General features: G+C 45.5%; 1 protein-coding gene across 1 annotated transcript in view; it reads left to right on the top strand.

The window, feature by feature from the left end:
• Positions 1 to 356: 356 nt before the first annotated feature.
• The window catches only part of igf2r (insulin-like growth factor 2 receptor), a 42,211-nt gene continuing 18,424 nt past the window's right edge, over positions 357 to 24,143 (top strand). Inside the window, exons 1-25 of the mRNA XM_056580775.1 lie at positions 357 to 637; positions 1,068 to 1,207; positions 6,524 to 6,642; positions 7,722 to 7,820; positions 8,684 to 8,816; positions 9,700 to 9,805; positions 10,157 to 10,265; positions 10,864 to 11,023; positions 12,330 to 12,513; positions 13,632 to 13,735; positions 14,077 to 14,238; positions 15,197 to 15,343; positions 15,800 to 15,952; positions 16,806 to 16,943; positions 17,278 to 17,428; positions 18,103 to 18,277; positions 18,583 to 18,698; positions 19,290 to 19,449; positions 20,230 to 20,406; positions 20,666 to 20,761; positions 20,982 to 21,083; positions 21,512 to 21,674; positions 22,246 to 22,425; positions 23,330 to 23,479; positions 23,788 to 23,963. Of these exons, the coding sequence (XP_056436750.1) occupies positions 492 to 637; positions 1,068 to 1,207; positions 6,524 to 6,642; positions 7,722 to 7,820; positions 8,684 to 8,816; positions 9,700 to 9,805; positions 10,157 to 10,265; positions 10,864 to 11,023; positions 12,330 to 12,513; positions 13,632 to 13,735; positions 14,077 to 14,238; positions 15,197 to 15,343; positions 15,800 to 15,952; positions 16,806 to 16,943; positions 17,278 to 17,428; positions 18,103 to 18,277; positions 18,583 to 18,698; positions 19,290 to 19,449; positions 20,230 to 20,406; positions 20,666 to 20,761; positions 20,982 to 21,083; positions 21,512 to 21,674; positions 22,246 to 22,425; positions 23,330 to 23,479; positions 23,788 to 23,963 (3,546 nt within the window). The 5' untranslated portion in view covers positions 357 to 491. The remainder of the gene's footprint in view (positions 638 to 1,067; positions 1,208 to 6,523; positions 6,643 to 7,721; positions 7,821 to 8,683; positions 8,817 to 9,699; positions 9,806 to 10,156; positions 10,266 to 10,863; positions 11,024 to 12,329; positions 12,514 to 13,631; positions 13,736 to 14,076; positions 14,239 to 15,196; positions 15,344 to 15,799; positions 15,953 to 16,805; positions 16,944 to 17,277; positions 17,429 to 18,102; positions 18,278 to 18,582; positions 18,699 to 19,289; positions 19,450 to 20,229; positions 20,407 to 20,665; positions 20,762 to 20,981; positions 21,084 to 21,511; positions 21,675 to 22,245; positions 22,426 to 23,329; positions 23,480 to 23,787; positions 23,964 to 24,143) is intronic.

Here is a 24,143-nt window from a genome sequence, read left to right as displayed (position 1 = left end):
GTGCGCTCCGTGTTAAACAATTTGAACGGGAAAGGTTAATCTAATCGTCAAGTTGTAATAGAAAATGTGTCGATGATAAACACCGTTGTGTAAAACATAAAATATATTTTTTCATTACTCAACTGTGCCAGACAATTGTTCCTATTTAAAAATAAAATATTTTTTAGGCAAATACGTGCATGAAATGTGAGGGAAAACAATCACCCACTTTGATCCCCCATTTTCCTACACCCAATATTAAATGCTGTTCAATTATGATATTAGGTTACCCAACACAGGGATTATACATGTCTGTTCTATTAAACGGGTCAGTCACAATGAGTCGACGTGGTCACACCACGTGACGTCTACCTATCATGTGTTGACTCTCATCATGTGATTCAGTCAGTTCCTGCTAGCTAACCGAAACGACTACTGGAGACTTTGCTGTATCATGTAGTGAAGCAGAGCCTACTCGATCGCCAAAGTAAACAACCATTCGTGTAGAAAATATGGGAATTACACGTCAACTGAACCATTCCGTCCCGCGGAAAACCTGTCTGACTTTACTCCTCGGACTCTCGTCGATGCTGTTGTCGGCCCGGTCAAGTGCAAATGGCTTGGATGACAGCAGTCTGTTGTACCGAGATCTTTGCAGGTAATGTAACCTTGTAAGAAGGAAGGAGGAAAGATTTCGCGTACAAACGATGATAATCCTATGAAATGTATCATTAGTTTGTGTAGACTCTATGCCAAATGCATATGCACGTCTCATTCTGCTTTCTGCCTACATTGTTTTCATTCAGCCTTCCTTGTGCCAATTATTTACTCACTGGTTCAGGAGGAGCATGACTCATTTTCGGGCTACTCTATATTCAAATATTGATACACTTGTGTCAAATCATAACTCATTTCCAGTGGACGCTTGCTCATACAGGGTAAGAAGATGTAAAAATTAACAAAGAGGAAATTGTTGACAACGAAGCAATCATCCGTACAGTAATCATTCAACGCCCTCCTACATAATAAGGAAAATATATATTTTGTTTAGAACTTACCTAAGCAAATGCCTTTTGTTTATATTTCAGATATAAATGGGAAGCCATTGACCAGGATAATAACGTGAAGTATACTCTGAAGCTATGTGAATCGTCGCCAGATACTGCTTGTGGGGCTGGCACTGCAGTCTGTGCCTCGAACCTCACAACACACGAGGAACACTCAGTAGGTAAGTAAAAGCCCTATTTATTTTGTACTACAATCAAATTATTGCCCCAAAGACTGAATGTAGCTATATACATAAGGTTAAGTTCTGCTGATGACTAGTGCTGTGAACTTGTGAAGGTAGATTTGGTCCAAATGAAAGGAGAATTGTCTGACTTTGAAATAGAGTAACTATGTATCCATCTTTCTATCTGACTATCTATAGGTCTATCTCTATCTGCTACTGTTACAGACAATACGCCCACCTTCAACCTGAACCCTTGACCTAAACCCTAGTCATTCATATTAATATATTCCCCTGTCCATCCTCTTTCACATCCGTCTTCACAAGCCTACGTTATAATTATATAGACAGCACACGGGGTCAAATAACCCTGATACGGTAAATAATTAAACAAACAGAAAAGTTGCACAAATGAAGTTTCTTTCTGCTAGGACTGTTTTGAGTTTGGTTCCCAGCCCCGAAAAAGATTTTCCGGCAGAAAAGATAGATCGCCTTGTCTTCGCTCGAGATAGGCCAACTTCTGCAATGTATCCTGATGTTTGTTCTCTTCTGACCCGAGACACGTGCCACTACAAACAAAGGCCTCTATCCAGCCAGATATCAAGCCAGAGGGCGGACATCTGTGCTGATACACTCGTCTCTGATTCCCACGTCTCTCACTCTCAGCAAGATACACCTGAGAGATAATGTCAGAGCTCTAACAACACACACAGGCCTAGGCTGCTTTGACGAATCTCACACCGTAGCACCATAGCCTTCTGTCCCTATCATTGGACCCATCGGAGGTCAGCAAGATACAAGCCCACTAGAGGTTCTGACCACCACAGTCTGTTATAATTGGGCCACACAGCACAGCAAATTCTTTAGTCAGCCATCCTATTTTAAGGGCTTTTTCTTTCCTTGTGCAAATTGGCTTTCATCAGCATTGGAAAAAAGGAAACTGATACGCTACTTGAGCCCATAGGACCCTGATAAACGTGTTTCAGTAGATGTTACAGCTGCACCCTTGGCATAATTGAAGTCTCGCAGCCACAAGATGAAATCTCAGTATGCTGTTTACATTGGAAATGGAACCCTGTTTTAGTGATCCAATCAAATTATGTGGCCAGTTGCAAGTAATGAGCTTATAGTAGATTGCATTTTTCCATTACATGTGGAGAGCGGATGGTTGGACATAAGGAATAGCATTATTAAACTCTTACCAGCCTTAACAGACCTAGCTTAGTTATAGTGTGCACCACAGGTCATCCTAATGGCCGGAAGGTATAGAAGCCCTAACAGGCAAACTAAATGATTAGAAAAGAAAAAAAAAAGAATCTTGAAGATTCTTGTACCCTCCTCAAGCATCACTTTTTATAACTGTCTTTATAACTGATTGCTCAGCCTAGTGGCCTTCCATAAAGCTTACAGTGGCAGCCTCCCTGACAGAGGCATTTCATGACGACATGACAGAACTTGTCCTGCTGGCCCTGGGTTGTGACCTTCCCTCTCGTTGACAACTCTGATGTTTTACCGGTGCCATGAGGTGTCCTCTCAGTGGGCTTAGTGACACAGCAGTGGAAGTCTTGTTTGTTCGAGGGGCCTCTCGTTTGGCTTGAGTGTTGAATCTATAGCTGTTGTGCTATAGCTGTTTGCTCCCTAGCTGTTGGTTCTCTAGCTGTTGGTTCTCTAGCTGTTGGTTCTATAAATGTTGGGGCTATAGCTGTAGCTATTGGTGCTGTAGCTGTTTGTGATAGCTGTAGGTGCTGTAGCCGTTACTGCTGTAGCTATTGGTGCTGTAGGTGTTGGTGCTATAGCTGTTGTTGCTATAGCTGTTGTTGCTGTAGCTGTTGGTGCTAAAACGGCCTCTGGTAACATTGGGCCCTATCAGAGGAGCTTTGTCATGGAGATAGTAGTTGTTATTGTTCATTTCATTGCTGCTACCCACATTATTTGTCAATGTTCTTAAATGTCCTCTTCTTCTTCACCGTTCTACATTGAAGAGGCTGTGAGTACGAGTGCTACTGTGCAGAAGCGTGCTTTGGGCCCAACGTTGGCGGATGAGGCTGGATGACGCTATATTTCCTATTACAATGCAGACATCTCTTGAGAAACACCCACAAGCCCCAGAGGTCGTTTTTGTGCTACAAAGTGCATCTTTAAAGCACTGTCTCTTATCCAGAGAGTAAAACTAATATAATGGGTAACCTGTTTCGATGCCATCAAAGTCTATGATTGAACCAACTACACAGTAAAAAATCGGATCAACTTGTGACCACCCAACGCACTTGTATTACCCAGTCGCTTCATGATCACATTATAAACAGTGAGTCAGACCTAAAACGTTGTCTCTGAGGATTTGATCTGCATAATGGATGTCGCTTGCCTATGTTATGTTCTCGGTTTCTCGCTCCCTACTGACGTGTTTGAGAACTAAACTGGCACTAGCATGAGTGTTGATCTCAAACTGTCTGCGACTATCATTTGTACCTGAATATTGATTCGATGTGGAATAGGGTTTCTATATTGAGTCGGAGCGGCAAAGACGCACAGATCAGTGTTGTTGTGTAGTTAAATGTTGAGCAGACACACCGACCTGTGATAAATAAATAGAATGGGAGGGGTGGGAACCCCGTTCCCCTCAGGCCGTCTCCCAGGGGCCTCTGCATCATTACATTTACATTTACATTTAGCAGACGCTTTTATCCAAAGTGACTTGCAATAAGAGGTACATTTGTCATAAGAAGTGCATCAATATATCGCTGTCGGTACAGAAAGGATGTTCATAGAACCAAGTGCAAGTGCAACAATCGCTAGGCTAACCAATTCCCTGTGTTACAGCAATGATAGCAGCTACTGCAGTTGCTACACGCGCATCATGATTTCTAGTGTACTTTGCGTAACTACCGCCCTGGGTAATGACACTAAACAACACTAAACCAAGGATAGGACAGCCCTACCCACAGAGGCAAACCATCTGCCATGAGATCAACAGTTACTTTCAAGGTATATTTACCCAAATCGTCAGCTGACAGACCACCTGACATACCTCGATGTTGCCAAGTTCTCAATAGTCCCCCCCTGTGTGTGTGTGTGTGTGTGTGTGTGTGTGTGTGTGTGTGTGTGTGTGTGTGTGTGTGTGTGTGTGTGTGTGTGTGTGTGTGTGTGTGTGTGTGTGTGTGTGTGTGTGTGTGTGTGTCACTCACACAGGCTTTATCTGTCTCTCCCGGCTTCCCTCCCGTCCTTCGTTCAGACATGCACCCCGCACACGCACACACACATACACACACACACACACCAAGAATGATCCTCCTGTCTGTGCTAGCTCTGCCTGTGTGATAACAGGTTTATTAGGTCTGTAGATTGCTCCAGGGTATATGTTATGTATATATCAAGAGGAAAGCTTTCTTGTTGTTCCAAAATAAAATGATTTGAGGGACAATGGATCAGAAATCCATTGTTCTATTGTGAAAAGTAAAAAAAAATGCTATTGTTTTGTTTTGTCTTCTTTGACCTACTTACCATTAGTCGTGTAGACACAACGGCGCACAAAACTCCACTCATGCATTGTGTGCTTGCTACTCAAACACACTCGGACAATGTTTTGGGAGCTTGCTTTAATATCAAGGGGCCTCCAGAATTATAATTCATGTTGGAAGTATCGGATAAACTAAATTTACTTCAGTGATCGCCGTCTCTTTGGTTGTCGTCTGCTCAGCGATAACTGTCACCAATGTAGAGCTTTGAAGGTCATTAATGAATGACCCCCTTCATGAACAGAATGCACAACTATGTGCCAAGCCCATGCCTGCACAACGAGGCGTCCAAACACTCAAATGTGAATCAAGCAGCGATAAAGTAAACAGGGGAAAATCTTTTTGATGTTGCATACCTCTTTTGTGAAAGGCAGTCAATAATAATGCCTGCAATAAATAAATGTTGATGGTGTGACGGTAATAAAATGCTGTGTGTTAGATGGGTTCATTAGGGTCCCCCGATGTACAAGACATTGGCATTAATGGTGACATGGCATCATAATCAAGCCAGCTTGAAGTGCGTCTTATGACTTAAGAGATGCCTCATTTAAGACCATGCACGCTGGTGGGCTGATTGTGTAACGTCTCTCCCACGCTAGTATTCAGTAGTCTTGACCTTTACTCTTAAGTGAGATCACGCGGTGCACAAAGTCATGGTGTGTAAGGGTTCTAAAAGACTGTTGCTGAACAACTTCGACAGCCCTTTGCTCGTGTTTATAGACTTGTTTTTATGTGACTTACAAAATGTATTTTTTTTTAAAGAAAATACATAGTCTTTCTCTTAACTCCGGACTACGTGATTTCTCTTTCTCCCTTCATTTTTTACAGTATCTTCTGATTGGCTGGCTGGCTGGCTGGCTGACTGGATATAAGTGTTTATACTGGATGCATGGATGTAGATGTGGTAGCGTTCCCTTAGTGGGTCTGGCAGCATGGCAGACAGTGGAATAATAATAACTGAAGAATGATTCTGACCTCCCAACCCACTGTCAGGAAGTAACGCGTACACATAGTCACACACAGCCCGCTGGCCAGGGTCAAAACATTTATCACATTTATCATGTGAGCCCACCATGGCAGAAAGTGTATCGGGCGATGGGAAAATGTCCTACGTGCAAACCGGTCAGCTGCACCGTGAGAAGGAGTTTAGCTTTTGATATTGCCCGCCATTGCTGGTAACATGACCTTGAACTGATTAACCACGAGATGTGCCTATCCCCCACTGCTAGTTAGACTAAAGGAAGACTGTGTTGGGTTAAGTGCATGCGATACCACATCCTTTTTGCGTCTTCTGTTCTTATGTCTTCAGCCTTTTATAGGAGGCCTCCTATATAACATTGAGAGTTGCTGATGGTAAACTCATGCATTATTTTGTATGTTTACCTAGAAACACGGGACACTTTAGTTTTTTAACGCAAAGTTCTGAATTGTACTGTATGGAGAAAGGTTTTCCAGTCCTATCTGTCACAGAGTGTACCATGAGTTGAACTTTGACCTTGAGGCTCAATGACACCCTCCCAGCCAGCGGTGTCAGGATAAACCTATTACTTTTTTATCTGATTTTAGACAGTTTGTTAAGTTTTATAGAATCAGGGTAATAATATAATTAAGTAAATAATATACAAAAAACATGTGTGCTGATTTGGCATGCAGACGCTTTGTGTGTTATCATGGATTTTGTTCTGTTTCTGTGTTTTTATTTTAATCAACATTAAAGTTCTGCCAAACTTCTTCAGTTCAGCCATAAAATGAAGGCCCCTTTTCATAATAATAATTATAACATCAATTTGTGTGTCCACAGGTGAGGTATCTCTTCGGAAGTTTTCCGGCAAGGTGTTGGACTTCAACACAACCACACAGTGTCCAGGCAGTGAAAACAAAGTCCAGAGCAGCATCAGCTTCCAGTGCGGCAAGACCATGGTAAGGGTCGTCCACACAGTAAAGATCTCCCCTCGTTCCTGATGGATCTACGTCAGGCAGGCCTGCAGCTTTAAGTCGATACATTGATTTGAATTGATCGACAGAAAATTAATTTAACCTCATTTTGCTAGTCATCGTTTACGTCCTTATCAAATATCAGAAATGTGCTTCTTAATCATGTTTCTGTTTGTGAAAGCACTGTTGTGCATGTCCTTGTTGTTGTCTCCCTTGGTTATGGTCAAAGGTCTAGTTATGCTAGGGCTGTATGGGTTTCCTGCATGCCCTTTTACACATTTGTGTGCCCCTTTTCAGTGAAAATGGTGTGTGTGTGTATATATACAGAAAGTCACTCAGTCCTCTCTGTATGCATCATATTGACAGCCTCTGCATTTCCTGCCAGGTGATTAATGTGGTTGGGGGGAGGGGGGGAGGGACGACTTGTGTCTGTGGCAGAAGACAACCACAAGCTAGCTAAGTTTCTGACAATAACATGACGTGGGAAAACATAAGTGAAACAGTGTCAATTTGTGTCTTATCTTGTGATGTATCCTCTAGGTAAAGGGTCTAGGGATCAGTTAATAGAACTGTATGCAGACATGAAAAATCCATACAGCAGTCCTTTGACCGTGGCTCAGGTCTGCATGCTAGATTAGTCTTGCAGCTGGACATGCTTTCGTTTGGCTTCTTTTTCCCCTTGGTTAGTGGAGGTAGCATAAAAAAATACTTTCAGTATAGTTTGGTTTGGTGATAGCGAAAGAGATGGCTGCAGGGAAAAGTTGCATATTCTCGCAGGGCCTGTTCCTTTTTCCTTTTCATGTGAAATGCTCCAGGTTTTTAATCATACCATGATATTACCAATGGAGTTGTGCTGCAAGCAGTTTTGTGACTCAATAACAGATTCTGATGCCCACTATTCAAATATTGCCTTGGTTCATTAGAACATAATGAAATAATATCAGACGTTTTTGCTCCATGTTCAACTTGTATTGTATGATCATACTTGACCATTATCGTAGTGGGATTTTACTCATGGTATATGTGTTCAACACGTTTATGATTGTATTCCTTTCATATGCCAGGGCACCCCAGAGTTTGTCACCGTGTCCCAGTGTGTGCATTACTTTGAGTGGAGGAGCTACACTGCCTGCGACAAAGAGAACTTTAAACCGTCCAAAGAGGTTAGTGTGTGAACTGTGAAGTTGTGGTCTGACTAAGCACGGCCGAGAACTGTCTGTGTCTGTGTAAATTTGAGAGACAAGATACAATGGAAATGTGGTCTGTGTGTCGCTTTTGTCCCACGTCTATATCATGGTGTCACATGTTTCTCAGAAGAGACAAGTTAGCCTGGAGCTCAAAGGGCTGAGGGTTCTCTGGTGTGATTTTGAGTCTTACAGCTGTGCTTCCAAAAGTCATACAATTAAGAACATCTACCCATTATTCTGTTGTATTCTGTGGGTATCACGACAGAAAATGTCAAAAAAAGTTTGCCTAATTTGAGCTAGGGCTGGGCGATATTGCAAAAAATATTATCACGATAATTTTTTCGATATCGATATTAATCACGATATATAATATTTAAAAAGAAAAATATATATACATCTTTTTCTCTTATTTTCATTGTTGTTGATAGGCTGTGTGTGTGTGTGTGTGTGTGTGTGTGTGTGTGTGTGTGTGTGTGTGTGTGTGTGTGTGTGTGTGTGTGTGTGTGTGTGTGTGTGTGTAACGGAAGCTCAAACATGCAACAGGGAATGGGCGTGTACTTAGGCATTAACCGCAAAACTGCGATCTGACTATTTTGTTTATTTCTGCCGCATTGGCTGTCAGGTAAATCCATATCAGAAATGTTAATTTACTTTTTTGAATTAAAAAAAAAAAGTACATTTTTTTTTCATATCAAGCATTTATGTCTAATGCTTATCGTCGTAATCGACGTGAGATTTATCGCGATTAATAATCGTAATCGAGTTACCGACCAGCCCTAATTTGAGCATATAATCCCAAAGTATGACTGCTTTTAAAAGTGCATCCCTCGTGGCTGCAGGTGCCCTGCTACGTGTTCGACAGCGACGGCAGGAAGCACGACCTGACGCCGCTGATCAGCCTGACCACCGGCTATCTGGTGGACGACGGCGACAACTTGGTGGACTTCTACATCAACATCTGCCGCAGCCTCAGTCAGTACCCAACTGTCTGGTGAACCTAGAGGACGTAGCTTCAGTCGAAAATTAGCTTGTCATTTTTCAGAGGAATCTAGCATGCGTGTGTGGAGAGGCCTTGACAGGAGGGCTTGTCAAAGCCTCAATTTGTGCTTCGTCTATTCTTATTGGCTGTCAGCATTGTCCCTCACAGAAATGTAGACGTAGCTCTTCTACCATGAAGGGAATCAGATTCTTGGGTTGATTCATCACATGTTTATTTATATGTAAAATGACACAAATACAACAATTTGCTTAGGCTGCTGTGCAATGTTTGTAAATTAACATGATTTAGAAATCATGTTTTCCTAGAAGGACTGTTCCCAGCTCACGGTCCGGGATTGGTTACACCTGCATGTCAATCAAGACCTCTTTCTGACTAGTAGGCAGTTCTTTGCACAGTTTAACAACTCTGTGTCCCATACTAGGCTCCGCGAGACTTATGGTTGGCTAGCAGCCACCTTGGAGATGTTTGCTTAAAATGGCACACGGTCACGCCATTGCGGAAAGGGGAAGGCCGGAGAAACCAAATGCTTTTCTCATTAGCGACATCCCCTATTTCAACAAACCAAAACATTTCCCCCACCCATTAAGTCTGTAAAACTGTCATTGTCTCGCAAAAGGCATACATACGCTCAGCTTTTGTTGTACTACACTTCCTGTATACTGCGTGTTTTAAAATCGCATAAAAACATGTGACTGACGTGACCAGTTTTGTGGATGCACTTTAACCTGCTCCTGATTCTAGCTAACACGTTCTAGTATGAAAAACACATCTTGTGCTTAACGGCTGTCTTGTCTCTCTCTCTTTCTCTCGCTCTCTCGCTCTCTCGCTCTCTCACTCTCTCTCTCTCTCTCCTAGATCGCCCCCAGTGTCCATCGGGCTCGGCGGCCTGCCTCACTGATAGTGATGGCACCTACGACATGGGCTCCCCTAGCCAACAGCTGGAACTGGTGGCCGACGACCGGTATAGATGCCAACAGATCCATTTTTCTGAGTGATGAATGACTAAATAAGATCCGTGCAGTTTTAAGCCAATTTCAATTTCTTTTCGATAATGCCACTCGACAATCGGCCAATCGCAAAAAATCTGCCAATGTGAAGAGTGTGTGGTACAGGCTCTAGATTCCTTTCTGATTATTATCAGATTATGTTATGTTAAACTCTAGTACATGACATAATCTAATAATAATCAGTCTGAATAAAGAAGTCATGGGTCTCCAGTACCAGCGGTACTGCTAATCTACTGATTGTGGAAGCTTCTGAGTTTCAGAAATATGTTTGTTTTCCCTCACCATCTCTGTGCTTTCTTCAACAGGCTGCAGCTACACTACAGTGTGAATGACACCGCTTTGAGTCCCAAATTCTGCAATGGACACGCCCCCGCGGTCACCATCACATTCATATGCCCTTCAGTCCGGCACCAGGTCGCTATTATTTTTTCTTTTCTGTGACACACACACACACACACACACACACACACACACACACACACAGACACACACAGACACACAGACACACAGACACACACACACACACACACACACGATCAATCAATGGTAACCATGTTCCCAGGCTTTCTCATTACATGATGCTCCAAATTAGCATTTTATTTTGAGCAAAGGGCGGGACTTTCAGTCACATGGTTTAGCGGCGTGAGGCAAGAGATGGAGAGGGACTTTCCTTGGAGGGATATCCGTTACATGGGTTCAGATTCTGCTTTTTCAAAACTTTTGCATAACTCTATATTCAATATCCTTGTCATTATTGTCATCGTTGTTGTTGTTCTTGTCATGTTCTCATTCTTCTCACTCCGGGGACTGTTAACTATCGGACACGGCTCATCCCAGCGACCGGGAATTTACTTAACTAGCTCACTCATTCAGGAGCGAAGGCCGCATTCCAGCAGCATTGTCTTATTTCCTATAGGGCGGTGGACCATACCGCTGCCAATGAATGCAACACATAAAGTTTGTTTTAAACCGTAGATGATATTTCTGATGCGTCTGATGTTTGACTCTGCAGGGCAGCGACCCCAGAATGATGGCGTCGGCCAACTGTCGTTACGAGGTGGAGTGGGTGACGGAGTACGCCTGCCATCGGGACTACCTGGAGAGCCACACCTGCAAGCTGACCAACGATCAGCATGACATCTCCATAGACCTCACGCCCCTCACACAGATATGTACGCACACGCACACAGAAGCTCCCGTCTCACATTGTTCAATTGCCTTGCAGCGTGCATTTTTGGTTTTAATCTTGTGATCACAGTTTTTCAGTCACACACACTTAAACACATGACTCATTATTAGTTCTTAGTTAGTTCTGCTAGTTCTCTAAATGTTTGTTATTTTAGGTCAGGTATAAAAGGGGAAGGACATGCGTCATTAACATTTGCCTTCCTTGCTTTGGCAAATCCCGTTTCTTTTTGTTGCTACATGCATAGATATATATAGATATATAGATATATTAAAAATATACAGACAATTTATTTGACATAAGGCGCATTTCAACCTTTAGTACCAGGAACATTTACTCCCTTGACATTTTTAAAAGGTTCCTTGAAAACAAAAGTGAAACAAAATCCCTGGATCCGCCCCGGGATTCGTATCCATTCTTTAGTGGGCTCTTTCGTGGTCATTGCTTCACACTAGGGATGTCCGATATTGGCTTTTTTGCCGATATGCGATATGCGATATTGTCCAACTCTAAATTTTCGATTCCGATATCAGCCGATACCGATGTCGATATTTGGGTTATTTTTCCTCAAACCTAATTTAGGTAACATTACATATCTCCTGTTGTGGAATTAACACAACATGCTTAATGTTATTGTGATGCCCCACTGGATGCATTCTTGAATGCAACAAGGCTTTCCAAATGTTAACATTGTCTGTGCAAAATAAGAAAAATACTTCAACTTAATTTAAGGGAAAAGTGCCATGTTTTTTTTTATTTATTTTTTTCAAAAAAGATCCGATACCGATATTGACAGATATTACATTTTTATGCTAATATCGGGCCGATAATATCGGACATCTCTACTTCACACTTTTCGTTTCATGAACTTTGGGCCAGTAGTTATTTCTTAATCCTTGGTAAAGGCAGAAAAACTGATAAACTGCCCAGAAATGACCTTATCCGTGCAGCTAAAAAGGAACTTTCACAAGATGGTTTTGGTTATTGCATTACCGCAAACTGCAGCGTGGCAATGCACTGGCAACACAGCGGTGAGGACATTTCTATACCCCTGCAGTCGTTCCCTAAAGTATCTACTATGGCAAGTACTACCTCCTGAGCAGAGACTAATGCTTAAATGAGGGAACTCCATTTAGGATCCGAACAGTGAATCTAAAATGTCCACAGTGCCCTGGTAACCATAATCGCAGACCCACAGACCGCTATCAGAACCAAAACCCTGTGGATGTTTTTACAATTGTGCCGACCCCTCCCTAACTCTGACCCCCCCCCCCCCCCCTCTGCTCCCGTAGCTCACGACCACCCGTACCACGCCGAGTCCAAAGGGGGGGAGGGCTACGTCTACTACCTGAACGTGTGCGGGGCGATCCAGACCAACGTGTGCGACGGCGAGGGAGGCTTCGTGTCCGCGTGCCAGGTGAAGAAGAACCAGGACGTCAAGATGGTCGCCGGCCGCTGGCAGAACCAGACGCTCCGGTATGTTGATACTGTACTCCTTCTTCCACCTCCACCACTTTTGTGTCTTTCGCTATAGTGACATGTCAGTCCGCACGAGAGCCATGGCACAAACTCTCCCTGGAAGGAGAGATCACTCTACCGTGTTCCGCCTCAAGGTTTCGCCCTTCTGGACACTTTAGGGGGCTTAGGGTTTAAGAAGGGCTGTATTATATCGGCCTGTGATGCGAAGTGAGGCCTTTCAAACATGAACTCTGGATAAACTCCGGGGAATTAGGTCCGGAGAGGATCCGGGGTCGACCTTAAACATACGCAACGCACCACCGGAGTCGCATCAGACGTTTTCACTCGTATGGAGATGCTTGGTATGCTTAAGGCTCGGGGGGGGTTCCTGGGTAGAGTGTGTAGGAGGCAGGACTCAGGATCTCAGATTCTCCAGACTCTACAGTAGGCCTGGTCAAATTTGGGTGAACGGTAAAGGTGAGCATTTGGAGCAGTGAGATTGTTACTATTTTGATAATGCTCAATCATGGTTCTGCTAAGTCGCCGATTTATATTTTGAAACATCTTAGTTCTGATATTTCTCACAGCGCACGTACACTCGTCTGAACATAGAGCTTTGCTCCCTGCTTTTTATCTAACCATTCCTCAAACATCCAGGGGTAGATATGAAACAAACTCATATTCATTATTCTTTCATTGCATGCTATAATTTAAAGTTGTCCAGGTGGGTAAACGGATATTTAGCAAATTTCTTTAGAGACGCATTTGTCAGCAAAGCGACAGCTATTTTAAATGTCCCGCTTTGTAGAATGTGCGCTGGAGTATTTACTTCTCTTTCACTGTTCAAGCTTATTCAACATTCCATCCCTTTATGCGAAACAGGACATTGAAAATATCCATTGTTCTGCAGCCAACATGTCTTAAAATTAATATTCTGAAGGACTTCCACGTTAAGATGGAGTCTAACTACAGATAAATGTGAAAATGTTATGTTTCATGTATATTGATCTTCATGCCATTATTTGCCTATTTATTAACATATTTGTAAAATGTATAAATTATTTTATTTCTATTTTACATATTGAATCCTTAATTATATTTTATTGTGTCCCTTTGGTTCCTCCATACCTGCACAGTTACTCCGATGGAGATCTCACACTGATCTACCCGGATGGCGGCAGGTGCTCCTCTGGCTTCCAGCGAATGACCATCATCAACTTTGACTGCAACAAGGACGTCGGTGAGGGGGCCATAAAATACTCAAATAATGATCCAAAACCACATCCGAATACAAACTTCATGACTCATCAATTCAACATTCAGGGCAATAACACAAACTTGACCTGATCTAAAAAAAAAGAAAAAAACGACGGAACTTCTCCTATGAGCTTTACATATTTCTGGTGCTCCTACCTGATCTCCCAGACCGGTAGATCTTAATCCTGCAACTAAAAAAGTCTGGACTATTGCCCCTGTTCAGACAACGGTGCCCAAACCCTCCAGTTCTGACGTGTCTGTGTTTCTCTTCTCTTCCTCCCACACGTCTTGTCCGTCTCTCTTGCTACCGTGTTGAATCCACAGCCAACGGGATCGGGGCTCCGGTGTTTGCGGGCGAGACGGACTGCACCTACTACTTTGACTGGGCGACGGCGTACGCCTGTGTGAAGGAGAAGGAGGACCTGCTCTGCAGCCTGGCGGACGGCAGGAGGCGCTACGATCTGTCGCCGCTGACACGGTTCCCCGGTTAGTTTTAAACGCCCGCTGGTCCTGTATCTCTGTCCCTGATCTCCTATCTCTGGTGCCCATGAGGCCGTACCCCTATGTGCCCCTATAGGGTTATAGGAGAATGGGCCCACCAACTCAAATACTGTTGATTGTAGAATACAAGAGCAAATATAACTATATCAATATTTCATACATTTAAATTTCACTTTGAATTAGAAATTCTGGATTTTAATTTTTAGAATGGGGAAGAGTACACTACACACAGTTATACTGTATTTAACATTTTGCATCCTATAAATCGTATAGACTTATAAAAAACGTCTTTAATATTGTTTATAGACGACGTGTAAACCCGAGTTCATATTCACTTCCCTGTCTCCAGTCCATAAAAGCATAAAAGCCCTTTATATATATTCAACAATACATAAATATATATATATAAAAACTTTCACGGAAGTATCCCACTCGCAGGCTTTTATTTGATCTAAAATCCTCTTATTTAAAGACATTGGATGGTTATCAAATCCCTGAAGTACTCTTGTCCCAGCGTGGCCATTTTGAAAGCAGAGCTCAGAACAGGACCACCACTGCTCCGTGCTCCTGCACTCAGCCTTCCCTGGTGTTTCCCCCGCGTGTTGAGATGCACTTAGAAGCTGCTCTTGAAGGTTCAAGTGTCCCCCAACTGCTGCCTCAGCTCCTAAATAAGCAATGTCTGCTTTGAACCACAACTTCCACCAACGGATCCCTCCTTTATAAAAGGCCCCAATAATTTGAACGATTGTATTACTTGAAGTTGTTCCTGTGGATTTCCATAGCCAGGAAGCACTCGATATTCACACTTAACGAATCTGTCGAGGAGGACAGTGTCCTGATGGTCTCCCCAGAGTCTCGTTTCACTCCTACAATCTCCTCTGTGTCCCTCTCCGCCCTCCTCCTCACCGTTTCATCTCTCTCCCCCCTCTCCGCCGACGCCCAGAGGCGGACAATGCCGAGAACTGGGAGGCGGTGGACGCCAACGCGCCCGAGACGGACCCCCGGCGCTTCTACCTCAACGTGTGCCACCAGGTGGTCCGGCAAGGGCCCGCCGAGGGCTGCCGTCAGGACGCCGCCATCTGCGCCGTGGGTGAGGAAGACCGCCGCGCTCCGACCGTCTGCTCGCGGCGCTATAGGGGCGGAGGACCGCCGCGCTCCGACCGTCTGCTAACGCCGCTATAGGGGTGGAAGGGGAGAGGTCGGGTGGGTGGGTGGGTGGGTGGTTGGGTGGCTGGGTAGATTGATGAATAATTTTGCATTAGCTGAATGCATTAGCATTAGCTGAAAATTTCAGCTAATGTTCTCCTAAAATAGGTATTTTTCCGTTACCTATTTTAGGAGACTGGGTACAGAAAAGGTTATGAAGGAAAATAAAAGGTGGATATTATAACTCAAACCTATCGGTGTTATAATTGTAGGGGGGAGGGGTGGGTGGGGGTCAGGACAGTTAAAGGTCACCTTAACATTTAATAGGCTCACTAGGGATTCTACCTATCATGGGGTGTTTAGTGGAGCATGGATCTTATTAAGAAGTTTTGTTTTCCAGATAAGGACGGTAAAGCCACCAGCCTGGGACGCTTCCTGTCCGCTCCACAGAAGACGGAAATAGGAAATGACATCAGACTCGTCTACACAGACGGCGGCACCTGCCGCGAGAACGTGAAGATCAAGACCGTCCTGACCCTCAAGTGCAAACCAAGTGGGTTTTCTCTTTCTGTCTCAGATCTATATGTTTACATATACATGCTATGCATGTGTGTTTATGTGAGGGATTGTCAACAACTTGTGAGGGGTGGGAATGTCATCTTTTCGGTTTTCTCCTAATCCTTAATTTAGAAGTCAAGAGACTTCACATTCGCGTGTAGATTCAAAAATTCACGAGAATCTTGTCAAATCATTTACCACGGGCTCGATATAAAATGGCAGAAGCACAGTGGTGGGATGTCGTCATGGTTACCCACGATACAGAATCACATGAGGGAGTCCTGTTATAGGAGATGGATACTCATTTTATTATCTTGCAGCCAATCAAATGACTCTCTCAGGAATTCTGAGGTTTTGTTTTCGGTCCAATTAGTGACATTAGTTTGAGTTTCCCGTAATGCTCATTTAGCTTGTGAACATCAATAGATTTCCATTAAAGGTTGGGTATGGATTCTCTTTTTTGGCCATTTTTGCAAAATTACTTGAAATCCTTATTATAACCCACTTACAGCCACTGAGTTAGTACTGACATGAAAATTAAACAAGTCAATCATCTGTGGAACGGGCAGGGCTCGAAAAAAGCCCTGCCCGTTCGCTCGTGCATGATTGCGCGTCCATGTACTTGGAATGGGGGGAGTCAGAGTCTGCGTTGAAGGAGAGGGGGTAGGACCATTTGAGTTGTGGATTTTCAAAATACTGCTGACGTTTCGCAAATCCCATACCCAACCTTTAACAAAGTAACGCAGTGATTCAAAGTGAATTATCCAATGCTGGAAATGAACACGCGCACGCACACGCGCGCACCCACATGCACACAATCACAATCTCCCCCTCCTCCTCGTCTGCAGGTGACCTGGAGAGCGCCCCGATGGTGCGGAGTGTGTCGCCCGACGGCTGTGTGTACGAGCTGGAGTGGTACACGGCCGCCGCCTGCGTGCTCTCCAAGACCGAGGGCAACGACTGCAAGGTGGAGGACGCTGAGGCCGGTGGGTACACACACACACACACACACACATACACAAACACACACACACACACACACACTCCACACTACAGACACAGACACAGGCACACACAACAATACACACACACACCAACGTAAAACCACACACACAAAAACTAACGATATGCACAGAAAAACACAAAACCACCACACGCATACAAAAACACACAACCACCGCTCACAGACTCTGACCCACTAACACATACGCACACACACACACACACACACACACACACACACACACACACACACACACACACACACACTCACATCCTGTGTGCATGCGTTTGTAAACGCCCCGTTCCCCCTCCTCCCAGGTTTCTCCTTCGACCTGTCGCCCCTCAGGAAGACGGACGGCGGCTACTACAACGTCTCCACTCCCGACTATGAGTACTACGTCAACGTCTGCGGCCCACTCACCACCGCCCGCTGCCCAAAGAACGCCGGCTCCTGCCAGGTCGACAAGAGGTCTGTACAAAGGAGCGCGCATCCAGCACACATGCTTTAGGGCTATGTGTGTTAGTTCAACCAGTAGATTGAACTCAACCACCCAGAATGCCTTGCTTCTTCACTGCTTGACCCCATATTTGGATTTTTAAACTCATCAGTTGTCCAGTTGAAACTATTTGGCCGCTGTCATTGCTTGAGATTATTAGCAGCCAGCAGCCAAAACGATCAAGCACATTGAGGGTGGGAATTGAATGGCCGCCTTGCAGTATTCTATGCCAAAACTCATTCATATTCAACCTTAACCTTAGAATAAAAGTGTCAAACGGGAACTTTCAAAATGAATAATATGGAGGTGAACTAGCGAAACGTATTAGCCGCTTTATATTACGAAAATGAAATAAAAATGTTCACATCGACATAGAATGCTGGCGGTTTGTTCCCATTGCCGCCACCTATAGGTTATTAGATGAACTACATGTTAGTTGCTTCCGCATGTATTCAAATGAATATGTTCACATTGAATAAGAGCAGTAGAGCAGAGTGACTGTTGTTAACCCTAACCCTACATGGTTACATATGCACATGCGCACAAACATTTTAATGATAAATTTGCGTGTTGCTGTTTATCATGCAACCCTCTCTTCGTCTTGGTCCGTCTCTCGTCCTCACCCTCCTCTCCCTCCCTGGGACAGCTCCATCTCGTGGAGCCTGGGGCAGGCCGACGACCGGCTGTCCTACTACAACGGCGTGATCCAGCTGGCGTACCACAATGGCTCGCAGTACAACACCCAGGACCACATCCTGCGCTCCACCCTCATCTCCTTCCTCTGCGACCCGGACGCCGGCGTGGGGGCCCCAGAGTTCCAGGTCTGCGTCTCCGCCGCAGGAAGACCGTACTCATTGTTCATTGGTCCACGATGATCCTGCTGGCGTTATCAGCTGGATCATCGGATTATCATTGGTCCAGTAGAATCCGATAGAAAATAGAATTGAAAGTACAAATATATTGAATTGCCTAGTCTCTATTTAGATGTAAGACACAAGCTTTATTGTCCAATTCAAATGACATGAATATTAGACAGTGCAAACAGAACTGTACAATAATAATTGTTAGTATGTGAATCTAAAACTATAACGTATTTTTGCCTTGTAATCAAACCAATGTAACATAGGTGGAGGACAAATTCACATACAACTTCCGCTGGTACACTTCCTACGCCTGTCCCGAAAGACCCCACGAGTGTTTAGTGACGGACCCCAACACCCTGGAGCAGTACGACCTCTCCAGGTAAGGCCCAACAGGGTCTCAAGGTCAGAGGTCAGGCGGGCTCTAGCCTGGTCCCGCTCCAGCATTCACAACAAACCACGTGCCTCTTCGAGCATTGAATAACAAAAAGATAGGAAGAGACATAACTTATTAGAGGTGCTGTTGGTAAGAGTTAAAGAGATGAGATGTGGAATTCTTCTGTCAAACACAGGTTTGTGAAGTTCAAAACTTCTCAACGGTGGAGAACGGTGGGGGGGCGGGGGCAGAGAGTTGGGGGACATCTGTCTGGTTGTTTAGTATCAAAATCCTGCTCCCCTCTGCTCACTCTTTATAACTGTTGAGTCGTAGTCACGGCACCGTTCCACCCAGATTGGGAATCAGGGTATCACAGCAGACTGTACAGGACAGTAATCCAAAAAAAGATAGAATAAAGAGAAACAAATCCCGGAAAATATATGCAGAATAAGAATTAAAATGTAGATGTAAATTGACTATGTCGATCTTGTATACAGTCGAGGGAAACTTTATTAATAGCAAACGCTTCATAATTGCAACAATCCATCATTTACCATTCTACCTGGAGTGTCTGAAGTCTTTCCACACTGCCTCCAGCCTGTCCCGGCCCAGCTCCAGTAGGAACTGGGAGGTCATGGACCAGTCCGACCCCACCAACAACTACAAGTACTACATCAACGTGTGCCGCCCCATCGCCGCCGTCATAGGCTGCGACCGCCTGGCCTCCGCCTGCCAGAAGAAGTATGAAGTCCAACAGGTACGTTTTGGGGAGATTCACCTTTCATGTTGCATAAGACATGTTTCATCACATTTCATATTACATTCACTAAGTATTGGCGTTTTGGAGTCATTTCATGGTGTCTATTCCAGCTGTGCTCCTATTCCTCCTTCTATTCATCTTGCATACACACGATACACACACGCTGTACACTTTTCCAAGCGTGTTTTACCAAAAATATCTAAGCAAAAGGGTGATTTGTTTAATCGTCCACAATCCCACAAATGGCTCCTTGTCAGATGGTGGAAATAACATAAGCTGCTCATTCTATCTTTGCAATCAGAAACAGAGTGGAGCTAAGCAAACGTCCAACCCCGTCTCGTTCTATGCTCGCTACAGTAACAGCTAATGAATAGATCCAAATTTGCGATGTCACAAGCAATTTATACGACCCATCAACCGTCAAACTCAGTTCCCCACTACCTTGTTGCCACGGCAGCGTCCCAGTGCTCAGTCCAACAAACCAGTGATTTGTGTCAGGGAACACGGATCACAGGAGAAGGAACGAGGACAAATCCCTCTGTCTAATCACCGTTCTCCCCCTTTCCCCCTCTTCCCCTCTCCCCCTCTCTCCCCTCTCCCCCTCCCTCCCTCTCCCCTCCCTCCCTCTCCCCTCCCTCCCCCTCTCTCCCCTCTCTCTCTCCCCCTCCCTCCCCCTCTCTCTCCCTCTCTCCCTCTCCCCCTCTCTCCCCTCTCTCTCTCCCCCTCCCTCCCCCTCTCTCCCCTCCCTCCCTCCCCCTCTCCCCCTCTCTCGTCCAGGGCTCTCAAAGCGAGACGGTGTCGGTCAGCAACATGGGCGTGGCCCAGCGCGGCCCCGTCATCGAGGGGCGGGACCGCCTGCTGCTGGAGTTTACGGACGGCTCGCCCTGCGTGGCGGATGGCCTGACCCTGGCCTCCACCACTCGCCTCCACCTGGTGTGCTCCCGGGGGACTGAGGTGAGTGGGGCTGGGGGAACAACGTCCACCACGGGATTATTACTATTACTATTTACTATTGCTGTGGCCTACTGCAAAGAAGGGCTATGTGTGATTGTTTGGAGCTTGTCACAGGAGGGCAGTTCCAGGTCTATGCATTTAGTATGCCCTGCACCAACTCAAGTTTTTGTGAGGGAAATGAAGTTGACCATCCAGGATGGTCGTCAAGATTGATATTTAGTCGGCCGCTGGCTGTTAATTCCCCGCTGTCTCCTTGCAGGCGTCGGGGCCGAAGTTCCTCAAGTACCGGAACTGCACCGCCGACTTCAAGTGGGAGACCCGCGCAGCGTGCGCCATCAGAACGTCCCAGAGCGATGTGAGAGCACACACACACACACACACACACACACACACACACACACACACACACACACACACACACACACACACACACACACACACACACACACACATACACACACACACACATTCAACTTCAACTTCAACTTTTTGAATATAAAACCCTATTTAGTGTCGGTCATGACACGGCCATGTGCTTGGTGCTGAGACTGTGGGTGTGTGTTTGTGTGTTTCAGAGCTGCTCTGTGGTGGACCCAATCACGGGCCACGAGTTCAACCTCCAACCCCTGGCGACCAAGACCGGCTACAGGACCGAGGCCAACGGCAAGACTTTCCTGGTAGGACATGAGCAGCACACACACCAATACCCCTGCTTCACTCAAGAGTACTCACATTTTAGTTTAATCCAGGCGTTACATATAAACTGTTACCTTTCATTTCCTCACAAATTATTATCAAGGCCTGTCTGAAACCCCTGCTCCTTTCAAGTCCATGAACCGTACCGGTTTCATGGCTTGGAACAGACACGTGTCATTATGGGTGATGGGTGAGGATCAGTAAGATAAGACGTTCTCCCAGCCACGAGGCCTCCTTGATTTTCCTTTTGTTAAGTGGAGCCGAGCTCCAACAAGTTGCGACCCGCTACACACAATCAGATGCATTCAACCCTGTAAACAGAGGACCACACACACACACACACACACACACACACACACACACACACACACACACTGGCATTCAGCTGCTGAGCTCTCCCTCCCATCAGGTGAACATCTGTGCTGACATGCCGAAGTGCGGTGACGGCGTGGCTGGCTGCGAGCTGGAGGGGGATACTGTGATTGGTCCAGTGGGGATGGTGAAGTCGCTGCAGTACTCCACCGGCGGGCTGATCACACTCACGTACAAGGGCACGCTGGACACGCCCACAGGTAGCCTGCTAGCATCTTCTCTTGGCCGTCCATCATGGCCACCATTGCCCTCAGTCTTTGTTCCTTCCTCTTGTTTTCCTAAGGGTATGGGGGATGTCATAATGTGTGGCCTGTGAAGCCCTTTTGAGTGTGGCTGTGATAAAGGGCTGTACCAATCCAATGACTCGACTTGCCTTGTCTCTTTACAGTGGCTCTGTGTGAGGCTCAGGTTCAGAAATGAATCAGTCATCGGTCATTCTGCAACTATGTGGTGGTTGTTATGTGGCTAAATCTACAATATAATACGAAGCCTGCAGAGTTGCATAGTTATCAAAATGTGTACACCTGCTTCATGCTGTGTGTCGGTGATCACAAATACCGTGTGTGTATGTTGGTGTGTGTGTGTGTGTGTGTGTGTGATGCGATGCTTTTTACATCTTAAATCACCCTTTAGAGGGGTTGGGGGTTCATTAACTAATTTATCCGAATTCAAGAAGTTTATATGATGTAATTATTAATTCCAGAGTACAGACCCCTTTGTATTTTGCGCTCTTGTCTCAAGTGTCCTTCCCCTCCTCTCCCATGTCTCCAGGCACCCGGGACACCTTCACCATTAGTTTCATGTGCAGCCACGACGCCCACGATGGAGTGCTGAGCCTGGAGAATGAGAGCCTGGGCTCCAGCGCGGAGAACAGCACCACCCACAACGTCTTCTTCCAGTTCGCCACCCCTCTGGCCTGCATCCCTGCCCCCGTGGACTGCCAGGTGTCCGGTAAGAGCCCCCGACACATGGCCATATATGGGCACACATCTATAAATATTTATCCAAGGGGAAACCAAAGGCTACCTGTTGGACCGAGGGCCCATAGTAGAATCTAAAGAGGGCATCCTTGCCGTCTTTTCTTTTCCGTTAGGGCTATTGCACTGTACAGGCTGTTGCCTTCTTGCATACGAAACGCCTGCTAGCTCAAATCCGATTTGATTGGGTGAAGCACGAATGTTTGATTGACATTACCTGGTAACCCCAAACTACAAATGACAGAGCAGGCATGCAATAGCCCATGTTTAACCTATAGAGGGCAGTCGGAGTACATATTTAAATCTATGTATGAAAACTTACCTCAAGTTTTGGACAAAGATCATCCATGCTCCATGCATTCTGGCTTCACTATGCTTTTATAAACCATTTAATTATTTTCAGTGTAGTGTTGAGCCTGTCTCTAATAGCAGGCGGGAGATTTTAATAATTCAAACACCTCAAGAGTCATCAGAACCCGGTTATTAACTGGCTGGGCGACGCCAACTAGCGTAGCTGGTCTGCGTGAGTGGGAGGGGTTCTGTGAGTGCCCACAGTGGAGTCTTGTCATTTGAGAGAAATACGGGCTGGCCATTTTTTTTTATATGCAGAATATATCAGTTGAAGGATGGGATTTTATCGACATTATTGAAATCACTATTGATCGGCATTGACTACAGATGTCTAGATAATTATATGTCCAAGCCCTGTAGCATTAATGTTTCATTCTGCTCTATAATTATTTTATTTATAGACCATATTATTGTAATTCTTACTTGTTTAGATGTATTATTACGTTAAAGACATTTTGACACGACGTTGTTTAAAGAACTACACCTTGAATGTTCGTTCAACCGTGGATCCTGTCTTCCTTCATCAGATTCCCACGGCAACGAGTACGACCTCAGCCGTCTGACCCGGAACGCCGACGACAGCCCCTGGATCGCCATAGACGCGTCCTCCAAGGCGTCAACTCGCGAATTCTACATCAACGTCTGTAAACCCCTGCCTCCCGTTGACGGCTGTCTCGGTATGTAAACACTCACTCACTCACACCCTTTCTCACACTCTGACGCAGACACACTCGCTCACTCACTCACTCACTCTCTCTCACTCACTCACTCACTCACTCACTCACTCACTCACTCACTCACTCACTCACTCACTCTCTCACTCTCTCACTCTCTCACTCTCTCACTCTCTCACACTCTTTCACCCTCTTTCTCAAACTCTCAGGCAGACATACTCACTCACACATTCTGGCACCCACCTTTTTGTGTATAAATCTATGTGGAGACAGACCTTCTATTAGTGTAACCGGGGCCCCTCTCCCTTCAGGGCCCCTGGGAGCCTGCGCCCGCCTCAACGGGCTCATGGTGAACCTGGGCTACGTGCAGTCCAGCCCGCGGTTGGCGGAGGACGGCTCCGTCACCATCGTGTACCACAACGGGGACCCCTGTGGTGACGGGGGCCGCTACTCCACACGCCTCATCTTCCAGTGTGACGACAATCCCGTGAGTCCCCCCCCCTCCCCTGTGCCCCCGACGTTATTATGGGTTGTGGGGGTTTATTCTGCATCACATGTTCCGGGAAGGTGACGGTCCGGTGGAGAAGAAGGGTTGAATGAAGCAGGGTGTAAGAACCGCATCGCTGAGATCACAAACACAGTTCCCATTGGCTCAAAGCAGTGCCAG

Source organism: Gadus chalcogrammus, chromosome 21, assembly GCF_026213295.1.
Source record: "Gadus chalcogrammus isolate NIFS_2021 chromosome 21, NIFS_Gcha_1.0, whole genome shotgun sequence".
Lineage (NCBI taxonomy): Eukaryota > Metazoa > Chordata > Actinopteri > Gadiformes > Gadidae > Gadus > Gadus chalcogrammus.
This window is presented reverse-complemented; position numbering and strand designations above follow the sequence as displayed.